At 36.7% G+C, this 24,863-nt stretch overlaps 1 protein-coding gene across 4 annotated transcripts in view; it reads left to right on the top strand.

Moving 5' to 3' along the window:
* LOC120773733 overlaps positions 1–24,863 on the top strand; it is an 87,931-nt gene that overhangs the window by 57,959 nt on the left and 5,109 nt on the right. For all 4 annotated transcript variants that reach the window (XM_040102802.1, XM_040102793.1, XM_040102810.1 and 1 more), the window contains 3 exons: positions 22,475–22,785; positions 22,940–23,116; positions 24,720–24,834. In XM_040102802.1, the coding sequence (XP_039958736.1) occupies positions 22,692–22,785; positions 22,940–23,116; positions 24,720–24,834 (386 nt within the window). In that variant the 5' untranslated portion in view covers positions 22,475–22,691. The remainder of the gene's footprint in view (positions 1–22,474; positions 22,786–22,939; positions 23,117–24,719; positions 24,835–24,863) is intronic.

Genomic DNA, 24,863 nt, shown 5'->3' with positions numbered 1-24,863 from the left:
AAATTTCGTTGCGTCACAAAATTTCGTTGCTTTCGAAAAGTTATTTTTCAAAATTTCTACTTAAATAACTCAAATTGAAATGGTTAAGTTTTACAAGTATTTAAACCATTCAAATTGCCATCTTTTACGACTTGCCAGCCAACGAACAACAAAAACAATAACAACAACGAACACTAATAAATGTAGTAAAATGGCAAACAGCCAAAAACATGAAAGAAACAGCTGCGATGAAAATTATGCTTAATGCAATTTGGCATTTTTTGCCATGCTCAACAACAACAATAGCAACAACGTGCATTCCAACTTCGGGCAACCGCAAAAAAGCGCGCACACAAAAGTTATCAACAAGTTTTCTTGTGCAAACTATTCGACGCTGCAGTTGGTTAGTGGCACAATGAAATGCGTTGTAAAAATGACGCCTAAAAATTTGGGTGGGTTCGATGCCCAACTGTGTGCCTCTCCGCCAAGCATTTGCAACATACTTTTTCGCAATACTGTTAAATAACTTTTTTCGCTCGCAGTGTTATTGTTACTGTTGCCATATTATTGCCATTCCATTTCTGAGCAGTTGTGGGCAAAAGTTTGTGGCGCTTGCAGGCAACGGTTAAAGCTCCGCAATGCACGAGCGGCAAGCAGCTCGAGGGCCGGGGTTTTATGGGCGGTTCGTGCTCTATATTTTCAGTTATATAGGTGTGAGTGCATATAATGCTTATATATATATAGTTTAATGCTCACTATTTGTACTGCTAAGCGCGCTCATGGCGTTTTGCTCCTTCACGCGGGCTTTGCCAGGCGAAAATAATGCGGTACGAAAATTAAAAGTACGAAAAGCGGTTGTAATGAGTAATTTAAAACTTGCTGCATTCCAATTTGTTGTACATTAACTTTAGCTAGAATTTCTTTGTGCGGCGAACAATAAAATATTTTCCTGACGTCGACATAATTGAGAGGGCGAACAGTTGTAACTTTGCAGACGCTTTAAATTGGTCGCTTTCAAAAGCGTTGGCTGCCATATTTCTTTTTAGTTGCACGAAACTTATTTTGAAGGTTAACTTTATTGCTTTGAAAACTTATTACGTACTAACTGGGTACTTTTACACTCAAATATCTTGTTCAATTTTCGTATGAATAATTTTAATCTTTATTGCCATCAGATCTTCAGCAAAGGTGCGCATTTGGAACTTATTGTCTGGAATTTTTGAAAAATTGCATTTAGAAGACCGCTGGTGTCTTAATACATACATATGTATATATACTTAAAAAACAACTCTTAAAAACACATTTTCTACAAATTTTTTTTTTCAAATTAAATTTAATTTAAACTTTTTTGAAATAAAATTTTTTTAAATTAATTTTTTTTTCAAATTAAAATATTTTTTAACTTCAAATAAATTTTTTTAATTTAATTTTTTCAAATTATTTTTTTTTTATTTTAAGTTGTTTTTAAGTTAATTTTTTTTTGTCAAATTTAAGAAATTTTAAATAATTTTTATTTACTTGAAAATTTTTTCAAATTAATTTTTTTAATTAAAATTTTTTCCTTTTTAATTTATTTTTTTTGTAATATCATTTTTTTATTTTTTGTCACAAATAAAAAACAAGTCATTTTGTGAAGAAAAAACCGAAATTATACTATTAAGCTTCTATTGCGATAATTTCATTTTGGTTTGAATAAAAAGCTTTCTTATAGACTTATTACCATACGTAAATTTAGCTATTATGGGTCTCGAGAAAAGTGTAAACTTATTAAATTAAACATTTAAAAATAATGTTTTTCTGGAAAAGTCTCATGAAGTCAAATTTTAAATTACCTTGGAGGGTTGAAATTTTTCAGAGAATTATCTGTCATCCATTCTTTCGAAACATTTCCACTTTTTTGAAAATTAATTTTACAATAATTTCACAAGCCACTAGAGGGTTAAAATTTTATAAAGAAATATTCTATTTTCACAATTTGTAATCTTTCCAAAATGGATGTTTTAAATTAAAATTTTTTAGATCGATTTTTGTCAAGAAAAATAATTGAACTATTCTAAACCCAGCTGTGCAAATTTGTATTGGCACCTAAGCGTTTTGCTAATAAATTCGAACACAGGAGTTCTTCTTTTTCTGTAGTTTCACAAAGAACTATACATAGCGTGTGAACTTTGATCAGCCATCTAACCTAACCTAATCGAAACCCAGCGAAAAATTGGAGAGTTAAAATTTTATTCTGAATATGTATTATATAATATTTATCATAAAATCTGTAAAAAACATTTAAGTAATGCTCAAAAATCATTTTACTATGCAACCAATTCCCTTAAGGCGTTTAAGGCCTATGTAGATCACTTTGATGCAGGGGCGGATCTGCGGTGGATCACGCCCAAAAGCTGTGAGGGAAATGCACAAAGAAGCTACAAACACTGAGATTGAACAGCAGCATTCCAAAATCCGTACAAATTGCTTTCATTACAAAAATACTATATGTGAAATATTCAGAGAGGTTATAACGTTTTACCAAGTTTCAAGACCGAAACGTAACACTGCTTTAGCTTAATCCTTAGGCAAAAAAGTTGTGGAACTTTGTAAGACAAGGTGGATGCAAAGACATGATGCCGTTCTTGAATTCACAGTCGCCCTTCCAGAAATCGTTCAAGCAGTGACAAAAATAAGAATGGAAGAATAGCGCGGCTGCAATAAAAGCATCGAATTTGGTCAACATACTGTGCAACTTCGAGTTTATTGTTGGAATTTTCTGCCTCAGTGATGTTTTGTCACTGACGCAGCCACTTAGTGTGAGTCTGCAGAACGAATCAATCGACCTTTCGAAAGCATCAAACGTCATAACGACATTGGTTGCAATACTGAACATACGTTGAATGCATGCTGATCATCACTTTAATGAAATTTTTTCAAATGCTGCACAGATGACTGCAAAATTAGACAGTGAAGTGAAAAAATCCAGAAAATGTAGTCTTTAGAGTCATCGAAACAATCACTCATATCAAAGCTGTAAAGACACGGTCATGCAAGATTTAAAAACGCGGTTTTCCGATAAAGATCTTGAAAGATTTGAGTCTTTGGTAATAAAGTTTAACCTAAATTTAGAAAAAAAAAGATATAAGCGTATTTTTGTGAAAATCTTGCTAGGAAACAAAGAAAATATTGAAGGGCTTAGCACTCTTCAACATAAACTACGACATTGCTGTGGAACCAGCAGAACTAATAGAAATATTTACTAAAACGAGCAAACACGGTATTGATATTATGCTGTAAATTAAATAAAATAAATAAATGTAGAAATATGTATCAAAAATAAAATTATAGTCTACAGTTAGAATTTATCGATATTCATATCAGTCGTCCGTGGCAACTCTATTTAATATTTTTGCAATTTGTAACCTTTTGTTGGAACTCTCATTTGATTTGGTTCAAAAATTTATAAACCATTTGATCAAATATGACCCGGACAAAAAAAAAAATAAAAGTATTTTAACATAAATCCTTATTGCTGTTATTCTTCAAAATAGACTAGTACAAGCATATCAAGTCTTATTGCAATTTTGCACATACCTGTTACTAGTTTTGGCTCATATTGGATTGGCATTTGCCACATATTTGATAGTTTCGCAGTCATATTCATAAATTCGAAAAATTCGACATATCATTGTTCTTGTTATCAGAAAAAATGCGATTGGCGAATGTACGATCCTGGGTTAAGTTGTAAAGCAATTCTTTGCAACCTCTACTTAAAGTCATTATTATAATCAGATATTTTGGTATGAGTCTAGCACGACACACTTCATACCCAAAACACTAAACAAAAGGTGTTGAGTCAATGCATAGGAGATCTTGAGATACTTTGCTTTCTCTCTGATGCCAACACGATGATTTTCAATAAAATATTTATGAACATTTTCATATTTGTACATACGTATGCGAATATCACTGAATTTTCAAAGGAATCCAGAATATTAGATACCTTTAAATATAAAATTTTTCTTTATACCATAATTGCGGTCGTAAAATTCTCATTTGTATGAAATGTATGAAATAAATAAATATGTCATAATGCAATACATATATATATAGCTGTGTATATAACTGCACTCATACACCGCACCTCATATTTACACAGTTTGACAGTTGAGTGCACGCTGCGCTCCAAACCGCACTCACCAAAACCCTCTGGTAACCTCCAACAGACGCCTGCAGCTATGCAATGGCATAGAATCTTGTGCAAATAAATATATATAAAGAAGTCATGTGCACATAGGAAGCACACAAACACACATATACACTTAAGCATATACATAAGCAACTACTTAGTTGGCAGCATATATGTAGCAGCAATAAACAGGAGACAAGCGCAAAGATGAGTGCGGCAGTGGCAAGTTTATATGCATGCAACATGCAACATGCCAAATGCAGCATGCACGTGGTAATAACACACACACATGTAAATAGTTGTATGTAGTTATAAATATAACGAATGCATGCGGCAACGCTATAATTAGTTTAGTACAGCTCAGTGAACAGTAATGAATAGAAACAAAACATACCTCAAAGAGCTCCCGGTCATACACACACGCGCTTACACGCATACACGCAGCCAGTGTGTGGTGAAAAGTAGAGAAAGTGAAAGCGAAAGCAAAAAACACATGCAATCACATACAGACAGATAAATAAAAAAGTTGTTTACAAACTCAAGCGCTCTTTTACACCGCACAGTTCGCCATTGAGGCATGTGTGCCACGGCGTATGAGTGCTCTAGCAATTCTATGCTGGTGATAGAAGCAAAAACCGACTTTTAGATACAAAAAAGTATGTAAGTATATGTTGCGCTAGCTTGGAACTTGCATATTCATATGAGTGCATACATACTTATGCACACGTGCGCATTTGTGTGCAGTTCATTAAAGCCACTCAGGTGGCGCATATGCGGTTGCCACACAAAGCTGAAAAGTCTGCCAAAGCAAACTAAATGAAATTTTCGTTTAATATAAACATGTCGCTTTACAAATATTTACCATTCATGCAGCAGCAGAATAGCTTTTTAGAAATTCATTTCAATATGCTCATAATTTTGTAGTAAAGCTTTTCATTTTTATTTCCAAATAGCAACTAATTAACTTTATTTTATTACAAAGTGCTTATTATGGCACAAAGCTTGCACAAAAATTGTTAGGAATTCCAACTTTCAAACAATTTATATGGAAAGTATGCTTAGCTCTTTGATACATTAATTCAATACTTTATACCTAAACTTCGGTTAGTGATTTTTTTATTTTTCTTTTTAATTTTTGAATTTTTTAAAAATATTTTTTTTTTATTTATTCTTCAACTTTTTTTTTGTAATTTTTTTAAATTTGTTTTTAATTAATTCTTTAATTTTTTTTTTAATTCTTTTAAAAACAAAAGTGTTGTCAATATTAAAATTAACTGCTGATCGTTTTTTAAATTTTGCAATTTTTTCAAATGAGTGGTAACTCTCTTAAACATATTCCGACAGAAATTTGTACTTGTTCCATTTAGATCGATGATCCCACAAATTTCTTTTAGATAAATATATATTAGATATTTTTTTATTAATAAACAGTTGGCAACCCTCTTAATATTATGTGTGCGATATCTGATTTTCTGGAAACCGCTGGAGTTGAATCCTTACATCATAAGAATGTATGTTAGTGTTTCATCAATTTATTTAAATAAATAATTATGATCTGTTGGCAACCCTATTATTATTAATACTTTAAGAGGCGAAATATTTAAAAAGCTCTTTATTTTAATATTCACATGCTAATCTTCCATTTAGTTTGCCAATATCTTTTATTTAATATTTTTCAATATTTGGCAACCCTATTTTTAATGTAATATCAAAGCACCAAATAGTCTAAAATTTCTGTATTTTTATATTCACATTGTAATATTTTATTTATTTTATCACTTTCACTTATTTTTTTAAACAGTTGGCAACTCTTTGAATATTTTTTAATGTACACTTTTTTAAATCCCTTCATTTTGATAATCACTTTACAATCTTTCCGTTATTTTATCAATTTTTTTTAAATAAATATTTATAAAGTTGGCAACCCTTGTGAAAAATGTTCATAAAAAATTGTATTAGAAAAAAAACTCTCCTTAAGATAAACTGCACTGGTCCGGCAGTTTAAATGGCAGTCATATGGGTAACTCCGGGCAGTTTTTCTCGACATGAACTCCATTTTCGGGAAAACTGTATAAATGTATAATGTGTAGTGATTGGCTACTATCTCTTTCTAAGTTTACTCTGAATCTTCCTTCACAGCTTAAAATTGGGATTATATAGTCGGTGACTGCCATTAACCAGTGGCGACCGATGCCCGAAAGCTTTATGATAAGTGTATGTAAGTTCTCCTGCTGTTAGTAGTTGTCCCGTCGATTTTGCGTGCAGTTTTCAATGATGAAATCTATAACTAGCAGTTTTAACACTAACTCAAGAATCGGCGCTTGGATGGTTCCTAGAGCTTCCGTTATGGAAAAGTCAATGGGCTGAACCATTTCCAATAGAGGATCACCAGAGAAAAGGAGAAAGCCCCTGTGCCGAACATGTGACTACAGTACTGCAGCGGGAGGTCTGTCCTATTTACCGAATGGAGCTTCCATGGAGGCACTTTTTACTTTTTTGTGAAAACAAATTTTCTCTGCATTCAACATGCACACTTCTATACAGTTTTGTAATTTTGCTAATGGTGTGTAGACATCTTCACGTTATCAATAAGGCGATTTCATCAGCGTACTACCTTGCAGACTATGCCTCCTAATGTCGATAAGAGCGAAGATTGATCTCCGCCCTGCAAAGTGGCTCCAAAGTCTTCTTTAGTCATTCTCCTACGTTCTATTCTTCTTTTATCCTTGTAGAGGTCAAAGGGCTTTTGACACACCTTTGCATTTCAGCATCAACACCTATTGACTTAATTCTGTACAAAAATAGAAAAAGAAAAACAGAAAATATAATAGATAACGTAGAATCGTTTTTGAATGTTCCAGGAATATCCAGGAACTTTCCAAGAGCAAAGTTGTAGTGGCTTCCAAAGATTTCTATAACATTCTTAGTCCGAGTTTGATTTCGAATAATTAAAAAAAATTTTCGATATAGATTCACAATTGTGGCGATTTATTTATTTTTCCAGTATTGAACTCCTTTAACCCGTATAGAATTGTATTCGTCACTAAAAACCATCTTTAGTTCAGATGCTAATACATTTAGTTATATGTATTTCGGTGGAGGCCACTTGAGTAAATGTAAAACAAAAGCGATAAAATCAGAACCATAGTACATAGTTTCGGTTTGTTCCGCATATCCGAGCTTACATTCGAATTTGAAGCATGGAAAAGAACCAAGAAAATGGGATTAAGATAAGACCTATTGCTTCGTTTGCATCAAAGATAGTTTCAAGCATCGGAACGGCTGTGAATTTTATCTATCAAAAACCTTAAACTCGACAATCTCATACAAACTTGAAGTCTTTGATGCGATTCAGTTCCAACTTTATAGGAAGTTTTAAGGTTTTAGCCGAGCAAGGAATCTTCCAACAGCTCTCAAAGAATCTAAAGAAATACATATATGTAGATGCCTTCAATAACTTCAATTCTAAAGAAATCTCAGTTTCCGCCGCTTTCTCCGACCGTTTGCACTTAAAAATTACTTTCATTAAAACGATTACAACCATAACACTTCGATTGACAGACGTTTTAAAGGCGAAAGAAACCAAAAACCGGAAATGACAGAGGACGCATTTAACCTATGGCAATAACACGAACACATACACCTACGCAAGGTTCAATACCAGAGCTCACGATAAGCTTTTAATATGCAGCTCGGCCACAAGCAACAAGTCATCAGACACATAAGCGCATGACGATGCGCACAGCGAATTCAGTTCGCTCGTTTTTGCGAGTAGAATGTGCAATAAAATCGAAATTAAAATAATATGAAAGAGAGTAAAACAAAACCCGTTACATAGCAAAGGAGGGGAAATGAAAGGAAAATAATTTAATTGCTGCTTGGGTCGTTGTCTGCTGGTTGCTGTCGCGCGATATCCTTGCTGCGGTTATGCGGTATGCGCGTGCTTCATTTGTATATTTGAGTGTGATCTATGTATGTGTGTGTGTGCGTGTGTGGGTGTGGTTGCGGCAGCTTTTGGCAGCGCAAGATATCCATTTAATCGCCGTTGGCGCATATTCGCGCCGCTGTCAAGTGACAATGCCATCAGGGCTGCATGTAAGTATGTATACATGTATTTGTGTGTGTGTATGTTCGTAATTGTTAGTAGTAATGGTTATGATTGCGCGTGTTCTTTTTAATGTTAATTATGATGTGCAAACATTTTAATTTTTCGTTAATTTGAGTAAGTACTTTCGCTTTCTTTTTATACTCTCGCAACAATGTTGCTAAGGAGAGTATTATAGTTTTGTTCACATAACGGTTGTTTGTAAGTCCTAAAACTAAAAGAGTCAGATATAGGGTTATATATACCAAAGTGATCAGGGTGACGAGTAGAGTCGAAATCCGGATGTCTGTCTGTCCGTCCGTCTGTCCGTCCGTCCGTCTGTCCGTCCGTCCGTCTGTCCGTCCGTCCGTCTGTCCGTCCTTCCGTCCGTGCAAGCTGTAACTTGAGTAAAAATTGAGATATCATGATGAAACTTGGTACACGTATTTCTTGGCTCCATAAGAAGGTTAAGTTCGAAGATGGGCAAAATCGGCCCACTGCCACGCCCACAAAATGGCGGAAACCGAAAACTTATAAAGTGTCATAACTAAGCTATAAATAAAGATATTAAAATGAAATTTGGCACAAAGGATCGCATTAGGTAAGGGCATATTTGGACGTAATTTTTTTGGAAAAGTGGGCGTGGCCCCGCCCCCTACCAAGTTTTTTGTACGTATCTCGGAAACTACTATAGCTATGCCAACCAAACTCTACAGAGTCGTTTTCTTCAGGCATTTCCATATACAGTTCAAAAATGGAAGAAATCGGATATTAACCACGCCCACCTCCCATACAAAGGTTATGTTCAAAATCACTAAAAGTGCGTTAACCGACTAACAAAAAACGTCAGAAACACTAAATTTTACGGAAGAAGTGGCAGAAGGAAGCTGCACCCAGCCTTTTTTTTTAAATTGAAAATGGGCGTGGCCTCGCCCACTTAGGGACCAAAAACCATATCTCAGGAACTACTACACCGATTTCAATGAAATTCGGTATATAATATTTTCTTAACACCCTGATGACATGTACGAAATATGGGTGAAATCGGTTTACAACCACGCCTTCTTCCAATATAACGCTATTTTGAATTCCATCTGATGCCTTCTCTGTATAATATATAGTACATTAGGAACCAATGATGATAGCGAAATAAAACTTTACAAAAATACGGTATTTGAAAAATATGTAAATGACGTATAATGAAATCTCGATTATCACTTTATCATGCGAGAGTATAAAATGTTCGGTGACACCCGAACTTAGCCCTTCCTTACTTGTTTTGAAATAGTAATGATGGTCTCGGGTTGCCGAAAATTCTTCTCGATGCAGCGTTGGATGATGTTTGCAGGTTTCTACGAATGCGATGCAGGTTTCGTTAGGTACACAGCCTCTTGACCTGATTGTCATACAGCGGGTTGTTGCATTCAGACTAAGAAGAGTCTTGAGTGTGTCATCACCGCGGAATTATTGGATTTATGATGATGACATGGAGAGGGAAGGATATCTAAGGAGCAAGAGTCTTCTAGATAATAGGTTCAGATGTTAGGCATAGCCCTTAACTTCTCAATTCTGGTACCACTCCGACCTGCTTATGCGGACTGGCCACTCGAGTAGTAACGTAGTTGTTGTGGTTAAAAGTAGTGTAGAGTTTCATTGCAACCGGGTGCCGAGCCCAAAGTACGGCAGAGGTTTTATATGGGGCTCGAGCCTTACCAAAATGGTTAGTGTGTTTCCACACTGCCCATTGGTACTGAAAAAGTTCTGACATTTTCTGAGCGCTGATCAACGCATTTATTTGGCCTGCTTTACTTTTGAGCGCCGTGCGGTAAAGCTGTCATCAGCAGGTACCCACGATAAACACACCGGATGCTGTATGGATTTCTATAAAAGTAGTTCGCGCACGAAAAACTTCCAAGCAAATGGTTGCGTGGTTTTTGGAATAACTGGATACATATGTCGCAACCATACTACTAGCAGAACGCAGTATATTATATACTGGGTGTGTACAATCATTTGTTTGCCAGTTGTCTCACAAGAACTCAGGAAAACCAACAGTTGAGGACGAATTACTCTTCAACACAACAGTGCAAGCTCTCACACAACGACTGAAACCACTGCATTTTTGAGCACTCAAAACAACAATTTTATGAGTCATCCTCCGCATAGTCTTCACTTGGCACTTGAGTGACTGCTTTTTATTCCTGTATTTAAAAAGTAAGTTAAGAGTTCAACTTTCTTCGATATCTGAAGAGGCGGTTGATGTGTTCAAAAGGCATGTTTTGGGGATACCTCAATAAGGCTTTCAAAAGTGCTTCGAAAATCGGTTCAAACACATAAAAAAGTTTGTAAATCTTAATGGAGAATATTTCTAAAAACAATAAAATGATTTTCCATACTTAGAATTTGTTTTTGTTCTTTAATCCCGAAATATATAGCAAAAGGCAACCTATATACTTCTTAATGGGTTCTTCAACTTCTCCAGAAAAGTGTTCTTAAAGCAACAGATTTGATACGGATGTATAAGAAAGAGTTGGGTAAAAGGTATTCAAGATAGATAGAGTAGTTTGGTTTGAAAGCCTAAAAGGTGTGTAAATTTTTCGGCTTAATTTTTTTCTGTTCATGTGAAGTTGCAAATCCAGATAGCAATTAGTGTGCGTTGGCCAGTTGTTGTTTGCCATGCGAAAGACTCGTCTGAACATTTTTACAATTATACACCGAGTTTGCTTGAAATTTTGTGCTTTTAATAGAATCATGGCTACAGAATCATTGAGAGTGTTGCAGAAGTGCTTTAAGGGGTCTATTTTATCACGAACATAACTATTTGAGTGGCACGAAGCATTCAGTGAAGGTCGTGAAGTCATCAAAACCTCATACGAGCCATCCATTCACCTCTGATAATGATGTTTCATCGTAAAACCTAAGGAAACAGTGCTTGAAAACTATGGTATTGGCATAAGAGACCGCAGGGGGTCAAAACATCTCTTACGAATCGACTGAACAAACTTTCGTAAATATTAATTGATTTTTAATTGTTAGTCCGGTTCAAATTTGAGTATAATTTGCTTGAATTTTTTCAGATTACAAATTCAGATCGCGTTTTAGTACACCAAACATCAAATCGCCTTTATTACTACAGAATCAATCTTACAGTACAAAATTTGCTTCTAATTTTTTCTTTCACGAATGCTATGTCTCGTAAATGAAATATATTATCACTTTTACTTCCCTTTATTTTTTTTTAGAGGTGTGGTTTTCAGTAAAGCAATATTTTTTTTCGAAGGTGGTGTCATGTGTAGAAGTTCAAGGAAGTGAGGAAAGTTCATTGAGTGCCATGCACTTGGGAGTGGTCAATAACGATTCTTTTAGATATGGCTCATCACTTCCGGTCTTAGGCTAAGTATATCCTGGGTACCCAAAAAATCTCACATTCGGAGTGGGAGTTGTGGTGGTAGAGAGACTCCGTCGCCGTGTCCTGGCATTCACCACGGTGGATGAATCCGCATCAAAGTGAAGCTCTTCAACATATCGCTAATTTGCGCCCACGCCTCGACGGAAGAGAAGGGCGATGTGACCAAAGATGCCTTCAATGAGCACTCGGAGCGCTTGGAACCTATGAGAACTGCGCCCGCCACGATGTCAAAATCGAAAAGGCGTTGTCATTACGCTGCAATGTCTGAATTTGGTATCCCCGCAAACCTATTAAGGCAGTGTAAACTGATGTTGAGCAATACCAAAAGCTCCGTCAGGATCGGAAAGGACCTCTATGAACCGTTCGATACCCAACAAGGTTTCAGAGAAGGCGACTTATTTTCATACGACTTATTTACTTATTTAATCTGTTCTTGGAGAAAACAATTCGAGCTCAGAACTAAACTGTACAACTGATGACATACGCCGATGATGTTGATATCATTGGCCTCAACAACCGCGCCGTTTATTCTGCTTTCTTTAGGCTGAATAAGGAATCGAAGAAAATAGGTCTGTAGTAAACGAGGGCAAGACGAAATATCTCCTGTCAAACAAACAGCCGTTACACTCGGGACATGGCTACCTCGTCACTGTTGAGAGTCATAACATCGAAGTCGTAGATAATATCGCCTATCTTGGAACCAGTATTAACAACAACAACAATGTCAGCATCGAATCCAACACAGAATAACTCTTGCCAACAGGTGCTACTTCGGACTGAGTAGGCAATTGAGATGTAAAGTCCTCTATCGGTGAACATAGACCAAACTCTATAAGTTACTCATTATTCCCGTCCTACTATATGGTGCAGATGCATGGGTGAGGACAACATCTGACGAGTTGCATGGTCTTTTGCGTATTGGCCACGGCGAATATCGCATTCGATAGAACGATGAGCTGTACGGCGACAATGATATGGTATGGAAACAGATGAAGAGGAAGACCTCCACTCCATTGCGGAAGGACTGGACTTCACTGAACGTTAATAAATAAAACAAGCCATTGTTGAGACGTCGTTCATCCTCAAACTGTCCTCACTGTCTGGCGCCTAATACCTACAGCTAAGGAAACAATTTATCCTATCAAGGAGGAATAACATTCTAACCCACAAGGCTAGCTTAGTTAATATTTTACAGATTGTAATCACATAAATTGCTAACCTCACAAGTTAGCCGTTGCATAAATGTTGCATTTCCCTTATCCAGCTCACTCTTGCACTTTATTTTCATCAGACAACTGAAAATAATTCGCGGTTATAGCAAATACATGCTTTCATGGCTTTAAAAACTGTTTTTTGTGCATTCTGAAAGTAAACAGCGATCGAAAATTTTAAACCTATTTTATGCATGTCATGAACATAAAGCAAATTTACAGTTATATCTATCAAATAAACTTTGTTGCGCTTTATATTGATAACAAACTAATTGTGCAACATGGCGTATGCGTAAACTTTTCATATAATAACGAGCTTAAGCGGCATTCAATTGCTGTCAATTTCATGTTGAACACATTTCATTTTGCGCTTGTTTTGCTTGCACAATATTTTAACTAATTATCCGCTCTGCCTTGCATTGTGTCACTGCCATTTCATATGCAGCAACATAAAAAGCTTATCCGCTGTGGCTCGATGATTAAGTGCTTCATTCATTATGCTGCCCCAACAGTTGTTGCGCCCTTATGACCTTATGCCTGCCAGCAGCAGCAGCATATTCAGTGCGTCCTTTGATACTTGTGCGTTCATAAGCAGATTAATTAAAAGGAGTGATTATTACTTGGCACTAATGCCACTCACTCGAAAGAGTTTATTCAATTGTGTATAGTTAAATGCAGATTATATATGTACATATATGTTTATTTCAATGCTACTTAAGTGTATGCAAATAAATATTTAATTAATTTACAGCTTATGAATGCCAAATATGTAAATATTGAAGTAAATTATAAATATATAAATAATTAAATTAAAACTGTGTTGTCCCATATGAACTTACATAAGATTCAAACCACATTTAAAACTATAACGATCTTTTGAAATTTATGTATCTTTAGAATTGTGCTTCAAAAATCGTTCTAATGAAATTTTGTGATATAGGGTTGCCACCTAATTAAATTTTTAGAACATAAATACTAATTAGAGAACTCTACAATATATTACATATAGTACACACTACAAGTATAACAGGTATTGAACTGTAAATATATTTTTTAAACCTGAAATGAATATGAATGAATATGGTGTTGCCACCCTTTGTAAATATGCAATACAGAAATTTAAAAAAAGTATTTCAGTCATGATATATGTGCTTCTATTAAATTATTATGAACATGTGACCGTGTGACCGAATTGCGTTGCCACACGATTTGTAAAACAAACATAAAAATTTAAATTCCAAAAATTTTCAAAAGATTACATTTTTCCTACAGGTTTGCTATTTGATTTAAGCACGAGCAAATAGTACTTATAAAGACTTTCGAACAAAATATAGTTGTGTGGGGTTGCCATCTGAAAAAAAAATTAAATTTGCAACAAGTGGAAATCTCTAATTGAGTGTGTGTTAAATATTAAATAAAAATCTTAAATATTTTCCAAATGTAAAAAATGCAAATGGGATTGCCACCTTTTCTAAATTTATGTAATAAGCTGATATTAAACTCCAAATAAAAATAATGAAAAATTATTTGATAAAAAATTAGTACTTTCAACATATAAATCAAACATTATAGAAGAGCAGTGTTGCCACCTTATTCATACAAAAAATTTAAATAAATGTAATTTTATATTTATTTAAAATGATAACTATTTTCAAAAGAGTTCGCGTTGTCTTAGTTGCTCATTGCCCTTTACACATGGAGAAGTGATAAAATAAGAGACTTCGGAGGTATCGATAAAATCGAATGGGGTCTGTAAATGTTGATTTTGTTATTATTGTCTAATAGGGAAACTTCTGCTACAATTTACGGGTCAAAACTAAATCTTGAATAACAACTGCGTATACATACCTGTATATTATAATAATCATTGACTAATTTATAGGTTTTGTTTTTCATTTCTCTCTAAACATTCAAATCCCCTAGGTATGTATGCCTATTCTTAAATTCTTAATTCGCTTAAATCGTTAAAGCATTTTGCATATCTTTACCTTGGCCACAGTTCTGATCTACACACAAACAAAGCTTCTCTCCATTTTTGCTATCGCGGTTTACCTTGAAGAAAACAGTTGTCCAAATAGACTGTTTATTTTATGAGCTGACACCTGTTTCCTGTCATAACCGTAACTGTCGTTGTCAGCAGCCACACCTAGCAAAGTCACCGCAACACAAACTCACACGAACTTACCCGAAGTATGCACAAACAAATATACATACATACACAGCAGACAATATAAATAGAGAAGTAAACAAGTTGTCACTGCATTTGCGGACAGTCAATTCTAATAGCAATGGCAGCTATGTGGCGTGGGTGTTCCTAGGTACAAACTTATCTATGTATGGGTAGATATCTACTTGCTCTTAAGCCAAATAGCGAAAATGGTATGTAACTTGGATATGTAAATAAGTAACAAATGGAACTTTTGTCGTGCTAACTTGGAGTTTATGGGGAATTTAAAAATATAGATGAGGATTCGAGGGTATGTAATTAACAGAACTATTGAAAAGTCCACGGCCAGACGCAAAGATGGCGATATTAGAATTAAATCTATACTATTTTTAGTTAGTCTTATCTTTCACTGTCAGCTGTCGGATCATTAGTTTGAGCATTATATCATTTTAAGTGAAGCAACTTTTGCTATTACAAAAAAATGGATAAAAACGAACTTCGCGTGTTGAAAAAAGATTGCTTTTTGAAGAGAAAAAATTCAGTTGAAGCAAAACCTTGGCTTGACGACTAGTTTTCGGATTCTGTCACAGGAAAATCAACCATCAAGGATTATTATGCCAAACTTAGCCGTGGTGAAATGAGCACCGAAGACGGTGAACGCAGTGGACGACCAAAGGAGTTTGCTACCGACGAAAATTTCAAAAAATTCGTGTTCGAGATGGCAGCCCCTCTGAAGATATCAACGGAATGTGAACCTCATTATCACCCATGAATATGTGGGCATGAGAAAGCTCTGTGCAAAGTGTTTGCCGCGCGTGTTCACTTTTGAACAAAAATAAGGACGTTTTTATCCATTTTTTTGGAGCTGTGCTTGGAGATGTTGCAGCATAATAAATCAGAGCTTTTGAGTCGATATGTGACAAATTATAGAACATTGTTCCACTATTTTGTACCGAAATCCCGTCGACCGTCATCCAAATGGACTGCACACGATGAATCCGCTCCAAAGCGTGGAAAATGCAAAAGTCGGCTGACAAGGTTATGGCAACTGCACTTCGGCATGCGCATGGAAGAATTTTTATTGACTACGTTGAAAAGGGATAGGCCATCTACAGTAACTACTACATAGCGTTATTGGACCGTTTGACGGTTGAAATCGCCGAAAAAGGGCCATATTTAAGGAAAAAGGAAGTGCTGTTACACCAAGGCAATGAAAACGATGGCGAGAAGTCCTGAAATGGAAATGGTTTTGCTTCCGCCTCCACACTATTCTCCAGTTCTGACCCTCACCGACTATTTCCTGTTCTCCGATCTCAAAAGAATATTCGCTGGGAAAAAAATTTCTTCGAATGAAGAGATGTTCGCCGAAATTGAAGGCTATTTTAAAGCAGAGAGAACAAATCGTACTTGTTGTGAAACTTTAATTTATACTTCTTGAATGAGATGAAATGGATAAAATTCACCCTTCAATTTGATCACTGTAGTATATAAATGTTAAGAATACATATTCGAGAAGAATGTTAATATATTTTCTATAAAGCTAACTTCGAAATTACAACAAATTTATTTTGCAGTTGCTTATTTCCCTTGTCCTTTAAAGCCATCAATTCTTGGCATTTCTTTCCTCCGTCCGCTTTGCGAATAGAATGCCAGCAATGTAATAGTGTAACTGTGTATTCTGTGGCACTGTTAGTTTTATTGTTGCTAAATCTGAATTTATGACTTTTTAATGTGCTGCTAGCAGCAAAGCGAGGCAGAAAAAACAAGCAACCAGGTATCTTTTCAGGAATGTCTACAATATCTATAAAATTGCAGCTGAATGCCGTGAAATTAGCTGTAGAAAAATGATAGCTTCGTTTTCACCACACACACACATTTATCAACTTGTTGTTTTGTACACGGAAAGAAGATACAAAAAGAAAATCGCACTTAATGCATGACAGCGCGGAAAAACGTTCACGAAGCACATAAATCTGTGCGGCATGGCGTATACGTAACTTATTTGCAGCATTAAAGACTCGCTGCCGAATTCGCTTTTAATGCAACGCTATTACTTAACAGCGTATACGCTCGCATATTTCTTTTTAACTAATGAGTTTTCTCTCTGCATTTTTTTAAGCGGCTTATCTCGAATAGCTGAATGATTAAGTGCAGAGTCATTAAGGCGTCTTAAGAGCCATTGTATTTGTGACCTTATAAGCCAACTTGCTTACGTTTATGACGCTAGCGCAGAAAATAAAACAGCAATGGTGACATGAATATTCATGGATGGTGTAAAGTGATGATTACTTCATGTTGATGGCGCTCATTGCACGGTGATTACAATTTTCTGTCGCAATTTTCTTTTTTTTTGTGAAAAACGTCTTTAATATTGCTGTTCAACATGCTTTAGCTTTCCTATTTGTTGGCAGCGCATGAACATGCGTTTTGCGTGTCACAGATTTTATTTTTTCTATTTTATACCTTTCTTATACATATATAGTTAAGTGTGCGATTTATTTAGATTTCAGTGGAATTTGCTTTGCTCACTTGACCCGAGATTTAAAGAAGAGTCATTTAGGAATTTTTCTTGCTTTAGAAATTTTCTAAAGAATATTGTCTGTAAAAATAGAAGTTTTTTGAACGTCCAAGGGGGTATAAACACCGCTATGGTCACAATTTTATTAAATATATCTGCTACCACATAATGTCTCCTATTCAATTTCGTTGTATGAAAGTTAAATTAACTTGCCGAAAACACCGAATTCAAGCCAATTTTGTTTATTTCAACTTTCTTCTATTTATTTGGAGTATTTTTGAATAAAATATCTATTGAATAACCGCCTCTACAGACCATTAGCTCTTTCCATTACTTTACTAAACATTTCGTCAAGAAGCATTGTTTTGTATTCCTCAATGGTGCGAGGAATAGTTCTCTAGACCTTAATTTTATAATAGCTCCTTAAAATTAAGCCATGTCAAATTAGGAGATCTAACTTTCCGAGGACGAAAAATATGGTTAGGTTATATTATGTTAGATGGCTGATCCAAGATCGCACGTGGACTACTAAGTGTAGTCCTTTGTGAAGCCGTAAAAAAGAAGAGCTAATAAATTAGCAAAACACTTAGTGACCAATACAAATTTGCAGTGGCGTTTAATTTCCACTCTCGCCAGTTCGGTGGGATGTCTGAAGGTATGTGCTCCCAAGTGTTTAAGTCTTGACCTCCGGAACGCGTTACAGTCAAGAAGGAAAAACAATGGCTTGTTAAAAGTCCCATAGCTAGGGAGAGCCTTACTGAGGGCAAAAAGATCTGGTGATCTTGCGAACGATCTTATGCCAAAAGGCCCGCTCCTATCGACCGATGCCCTTCCTTGCCAGCTCATTAGCTTTGAAATTTCCTGAGATTCCGTTATGGCTTCGCACGCTCACTGTTCCTCTTCTGCAACGGATTCTTTCATCCATAACTCCCTCGTCGGTACATGTACAGAGGTTAAAACTCCATAGACCATAATGGGTTTAACTACGATGTCGTAGAGGGAGAGGGTCATTTCGGTGAGGGGCCCCAAGTGCCATGGTTAAAGTGCATCTTTGTGTACCATACATGTTGATGAGCGCCGCCCGTTGAACGCTCTCGAGTTTCTTTGCAAGTCTGGTGGTATCAAGAGCCCTCCATTATATAAAAACTCCATAGAACATAATGGGTTTAACTACGATATCGTAGAGCGAGAGGGTTACTTTCGGTGAGAGGCCCACCCTTTTGCCAATAGCTCCTCTGCAGCGGTATTGGTTGAGGTCAAGACCACTTCCGATTTCAACTCGTATACGGTACCCGCACTCCACTACACAACTCCAACTTTTACACCGAACTGCTCCTTTCTGACATTGCACCACTATTATTCTAAGGAGAAATACCGATACTCCTAGTGAAAGAAGGAGACAAAGGAATCGTTTTAAAGTTTTAGCAGCCATTTCTTAACATTCTCATCTACAACTTATTTTCTCTTCAAATAACTCAGTCGAAATTCTATTTATTGATTTCTAGGGCTCTTGCACGTTTGAAAGCTCATAGAGCTCCAGTTTCCTTAGAGAGATTCAAAAAAATTTAGGTTTTGACTATAAGTATTTACAATTTCAGTATTAAGCCTAAGCACGGTACAATAGCAAAAAACTAAGAAACCATAAACAGAAGAAGTCGTCATAACAAAAAGATTCCAATTTACACCATCTAATCAAATTTGATACGGGCCGACAAACAATTAGATTCTTACTTATTTTAATGTAAACCTTTATTATTGCCTTCAAATTGTTATAAAGTTCGGCTGGGAAGGTCGGCAGTGACTTCTGAGAATTTTGGATTTTTCAAGTCTTGTCGCAGTAATTATGCGTTTGGTGAGTCTAGAGTCTTCGCGACCTCTACTTCACGCTGTTTTTGTAAAACAATTCAGAGTTTTGTACCAGCCTCTCATTGGCACGCTTCATACCCAACAAAATAACCAAAATGTGTTGAGCCGATCCACAAGAGATGTTGAGAAACGTTGCTATCTCGCCAATGCCAATACGACAACTTTCAAACACGGTTTCTTGAAATTATTCGATGTTATCTTATTATCAGTGGTGGATATATATACATATATGGACCACATCTATTCGAATTGATCAGTTAGTTTATCGGCGTGGCCACAAGCCTCCAAAATATCAGATATTATGTTAAGAGTTTTGAATGAAGACTAAAAGGAGTCTATCTCCTATTTCGAGATACTAAAATGTATCCTGCACACAACTTTCGAGAAGCATTGCAACGAAATGCATTTGTCCCAAATAAATTTCACAAAATGCTGCTTGAATTGGTTACCACATAAGCAATGTAATACCATCGTTTAACAGTTAATAAATTTAATTATTCGGCGGCAGGCATATGACAAATTTTTAGCAAACTAATCCGCAACCCAACTTACTTTCATACAACTTTGTCTGAGTGCTGCATTTGTCATCTGTTTATTACCGTAACAAATTATAGAAAACCAAATGTCTGTTTCATGTGCTGGCTTTCTCCACACTCCTCTTGCCGCCATATATTTGAGTTTGTTTAGTGTGAGACGTCTGTTTCGAATGTCCCGTTTAATTGCCTTCAAACGATACTCTTAAGTAGCCATTCTCTTCACGTTCTCCTTTTCTTGCCATTACCGAAGAAAATTTTCAACTCCATTAAACATGATAAGCGCACGTTCTGAGAATAAAAATCTTGAATGGCCCTTTGAAAGGCAGCTGCCACCTACCACACGTGCTGCAGAAGTGTGCCGAGTGCCATACGAGTCTGTAGGTATGTAATAAACTCTTTGTTCAAAGAAATGAAGAATGAACACGGTAAGTGACATTATAGCCAAAAACAGAGAAAAAAACAAATTGGCAAGTAATTTGATGAAATTTATGGCCATTTGGAGACATATGGAGCTCAAACATATGGTATGAATCCTGTCGGTGATATTTGAGAATACCGCGAATATCGTCAAGTGATTTCAGTTTCCCCGGCAATGTGTAACGCCCTTTCGACTATGGAAACTCGGATCTTTTCCGAAAAATAATTCAGAAAATTCTATTTTGTCACAGAGGCTAAGTTTTTGCAGAAAGCTCCAGTTTTATAGAAATGAAATATGTGATTTTCTTTTTATGCTTTAAACTCCCAAAGAATCCACAAAAAATTACTCTAGTGATATGTTTATCGAAATGAAAAGCTCCATTGAGTCAACATGTCATAATAAATGGCGATGAGTTTTCACTTGCAGCGCGACATAAGGTCTATACTTCCGATTACAACGTACCACATAGGTCCAGCATACTGCTAAATTCCAGTATCCTGCTAAGTGCTTTGAGGCAATGTGATCCCTATGCGGATACATAGATCCAAGGCCTTGATCTGGCGTCTACAGTCTGCTGTGTGGTATAGCATCAGATTTTCGGAAATTGCAGCCCAAGTCGCAGAACCAGCAGTTAGCGCAACAGCTTAAGCTCATGTTAAACGGGTGCTTCTTCAACATACAATGGCTAGCGCAAAATGCCACAAGTAGCAGAAATTTGTCACTCACTGGGTTGATTATGCTTTTGAACTTAGTGAGGTAGGGTTGTAGCCTCTCATAAGCAAGTTCTCCTGGCGCATTCCAATAAATTATTGTCAATAGGTTTCACTCTCCACTCTCTCCTGCTTGTGGAGCAACTTTTATGATATGGAGACAGACTGAGTTCGCTTAGCGATTGCTTGGATGAACACAATTCGGTAACAAACTTTCCAGAAATCTAGATCTCAGGATCACATATGCAGCGACTACTTAAAAAGGTCACGAATTTTTGTTCTAAAAGCCAATATGGAATAAGTCTCCATTGATCTCTGGCAAGCAACCTTAGAGAAGTAAAAGAGTTCGGAGGCTTTGAGTAGTAACAACTCTTCCGTTGTTACCTACAGATCCAACGGTATTCAGAAAATCAAATGGAAGCTGCCGTTTGCTGTATCTAATGAAACTTCATACGACTTCAACATATTCATTTTCGGCTCATTTGCATTTGGTATCGGGTTCTCTTCAATCCGATCGTAGTGCAACTGGCCAACACTTTTCCAGCTCCCTGTTATATTTGCCTCTTCTATAATGTAGTCTATGTTTTACTACTGAGGATGCCCCGAATCTTGTTTAAAATATTTATAACCCGAGTCTATGTGAGAACATTGGATTACGAAGTCTTTGAAGTTAGATGCTCGAAAATCTATTTTTAATATTAATACTTAATGGTGTATATTATTCCTTTTAAGTAAAAAACATCAATGAGTTAATGGACCTGGAGCGAAGGAGAAACAAGGTTTTTATGCCGCCGGAAATGACAAATTATATTATATTTTCGTTCACACTACAGATGAGTCTACGTAACCGGAATGAACCCGGATTTTCTATCCGATCAAAGACTATCAACTCGGCAATATTCTGCCACTACAACAACAACAATAAATTATATTTAAATTGTTCGTCTGTAAGGCGTACTTAAGAGCAGCGCTTTTGGAGTTATCTTGGTGGATCCCTCTACCTAAGAGTTTACCAGAGTACTGATCTTTTGTACGATTTTCAGAATAATCTTAAGAATAAGCAGTTTTGACATGGTTTTAGATCGAACTTTTGAGCCTATATACACAGAGATAAGGGATTTCGTATCAGTTGGAACCCAAACCTTCGACCTAAATATTTTTAATCAATTACTCGAAACAAATCATTCACCAAATTTGCCCTTCTTAAATGCTTCTGGCGCTGAAGATACCAATGGCATATTTTCAACCCCCGATGTAAATCCAACATGTTTGGCTGGGATTTAGCTCGAACTTTTTTATTTATCTTTGAAATTTATAAATATTTACATTCACTCCATAAAATGTATTTGATATGCCAACTATTTAAACATTCTACTAACTCAGATGCCTCCACTTCCACTTACAGCTCGTCAAGGACATGCATCGTCAGCGCTTTAAAATTGGTCAAAGCTAAGTGTAGACACACAAGGAATGATGAAACCGAAACTCAAGTCAGCTTTAAATCAAAGTGAACTGCATTTATAGGAAGAACTAAGTGAACAAAAAAAGAAAACCAGAACAAAAACAAAAAAAGAAAGAGGAAAAAGGAAAGTAACAGCAAGCACAGAGGCATCTATGAAAAAATGCCGCCTCTAAACGAAGTGCTACGAGTAAACTGGAATTTGCAAATCATATCATGTATCGTCGTGCTGCTCACGACACACAGCATACAGCTAGGTAACTATGCACTCTGTAACGCACACATACACATTTATATGCATATGTACTTGCAAGGGACAAACACACTTCAATCCCGTTGACTAACAGCTCTAATGGGATTTTAATTTTTTTCAACGCAATATTTTTGATCTTTTTTTTCATTGCACGCTAGCCCACTGTATCGACTGCTTCAAATGCGTCTCATTCAATGGAGCCAACAAGGCATGCGACGATCCCTTCCACAACAACTATTCTACCGCCATACTGGAGTCGCCGTGTATGGGTGGACGAAAAGGACGTAACGGTCTATTTCCGGCGACGGCCTGCATCAAAATCGCCGGGATTTATGGTAGGTAGACTCATACATATACATATTACATGTACGAGGGTGGTTCGATATGTCCTTGGTTACGGGTTATCTCAAAGAATGACCGAGTTAGCTGAGGCAGTAGGCTTCTTACAGGGCAACGTATGCCATATCTTCATCTTCTCTAATGGCGTATACACCGCTTACGCAGTTATGGCCTAGTTAACAACAGCACGTCAGTCTTTTTTTCTGTTCGTAATTTGGCGTCAATTCGTGATACCAAGTGCAGCCAGGTCCTTCTCCACCTGATCTCTCCTACGGAGTGGAGGTCTTTGCCTTTCTCTGCTTCCCCCGACGTGTATTGCGTCGAATACGCTCAGGACAGGAGTGTTCTCATTCATTCGGATGACATGACCTAGCCAGCGTAACTGCTGTCTCTTTATGCGCTGAACTACAAGTATGTCAGTCTCGTCGTATAACAGCACCAGATTGAAAAAGCTGCACGATAGGAAGTCGAATAGGTTGTGTGCGTTGATCTTCTTCTTACGGATCTTCTCCAAGATTAGACGTATGGCGCATCTAGTCAGTTGTTGATTTTCCAAGCGTAAAGCCACACTGATAACGTTTAATGAGTTTGTTGGCTGTGGAATTTAGTCTTTCACACAGTACGATCGATAGAACCTTATATGCGATGTTGTGGAGACTTATCTCACGGTAGTTGGTGTAGAGTATTGAGTCCCTCTTTTTGTGGATTGGGCAGTGTACACTTAAACGGGTAATTGCTACTTGAACTTCTTTATGGTCGGACATTGGAAGGTCCGGGTCCGCCGGGTTCATCATCTCCAGATGTTATGCTTACACTGCCATTCAGCAGGTTGGAGAAGTGTTCGTTCCATAACTTCGGTATATGTTAGTCGCCGCATCTTTTCGTAGAATTTTCGACCATTACCTCTGTCGATCAGCTATTCAAGCTCTTCGTACTCACGCATTTCAGGCTCTTTCTATTTTTGTCTGCAAATGCGTCTCGATTCCCACTTCAACTCTCGGTAGTTATCCCATCCCGCAAGTGTTGTGATCGATTGCAACGTTACGAGGTAGGCAGTCTGTTTTCTCTCCACTATGACACAGCACTTCTCATTGTACCAACTGTTCTTTTTCTAAATCACTCAGGACGTGTCTTCTGTCTATCTGGGTGCTGGCTTTTTGATACGGAGACAGCCGGCTAGCTTGTTAAATTTTTGTATGCTGGAATCTAGTACTACAGATGTTGAAGAACTTCGCTTTGATTTGGATTGTGGCTAGACCTCCATCCACCCTAGTGAATTGTTTTTGGCCGACTTATAAAGCCGATTTGCCGCTGGATTTCAGAAAAAATTAACCTCGCTTGGGGAAGAAACAACGACTCACATGTTTCTAATTCTAAATTGAACGAATGAAGCTACGAACTATTGCAACATTCAACGCATTCTCCAGATTTGCCTCTATGCAAATACTACTTTTTGTTTTGTACTTGAAAAATTCGCTTTTTACCGACCGCCCTCGTATATGCTTCGAAGTTACTCTTCTATTGTGTGCCCTTAGTTGATGCAACTTCTTTATAATTCTTCCATTCCTGCTGCTTCCTTGACACCTTGCGCCGCCGCAGATGATACTGGCGAATCGATAACGGTACGAGGCTGTGCGCTGGACAGCGGTACACTCACCACGGACACGGAAATCATACGTATGTCACATTGTGGCAAATTCTACTATGACGACAGGTAAGTGGTCGAAGGTGCAATGGTCAACA

The sequence above is a fragment of the Bactrocera tryoni genome, chromosome 1 (assembly GCF_016617805.1).
Source record: "Bactrocera tryoni isolate S06 chromosome 1, CSIRO_BtryS06_freeze2, whole genome shotgun sequence".
In the NCBI taxonomy this organism is placed as follows: Eukaryota; Metazoa; Arthropoda; class Insecta; order Diptera; family Tephritidae; genus Bactrocera; species Bactrocera tryoni.
This window is presented reverse-complemented; position numbering and strand designations above follow the sequence as displayed.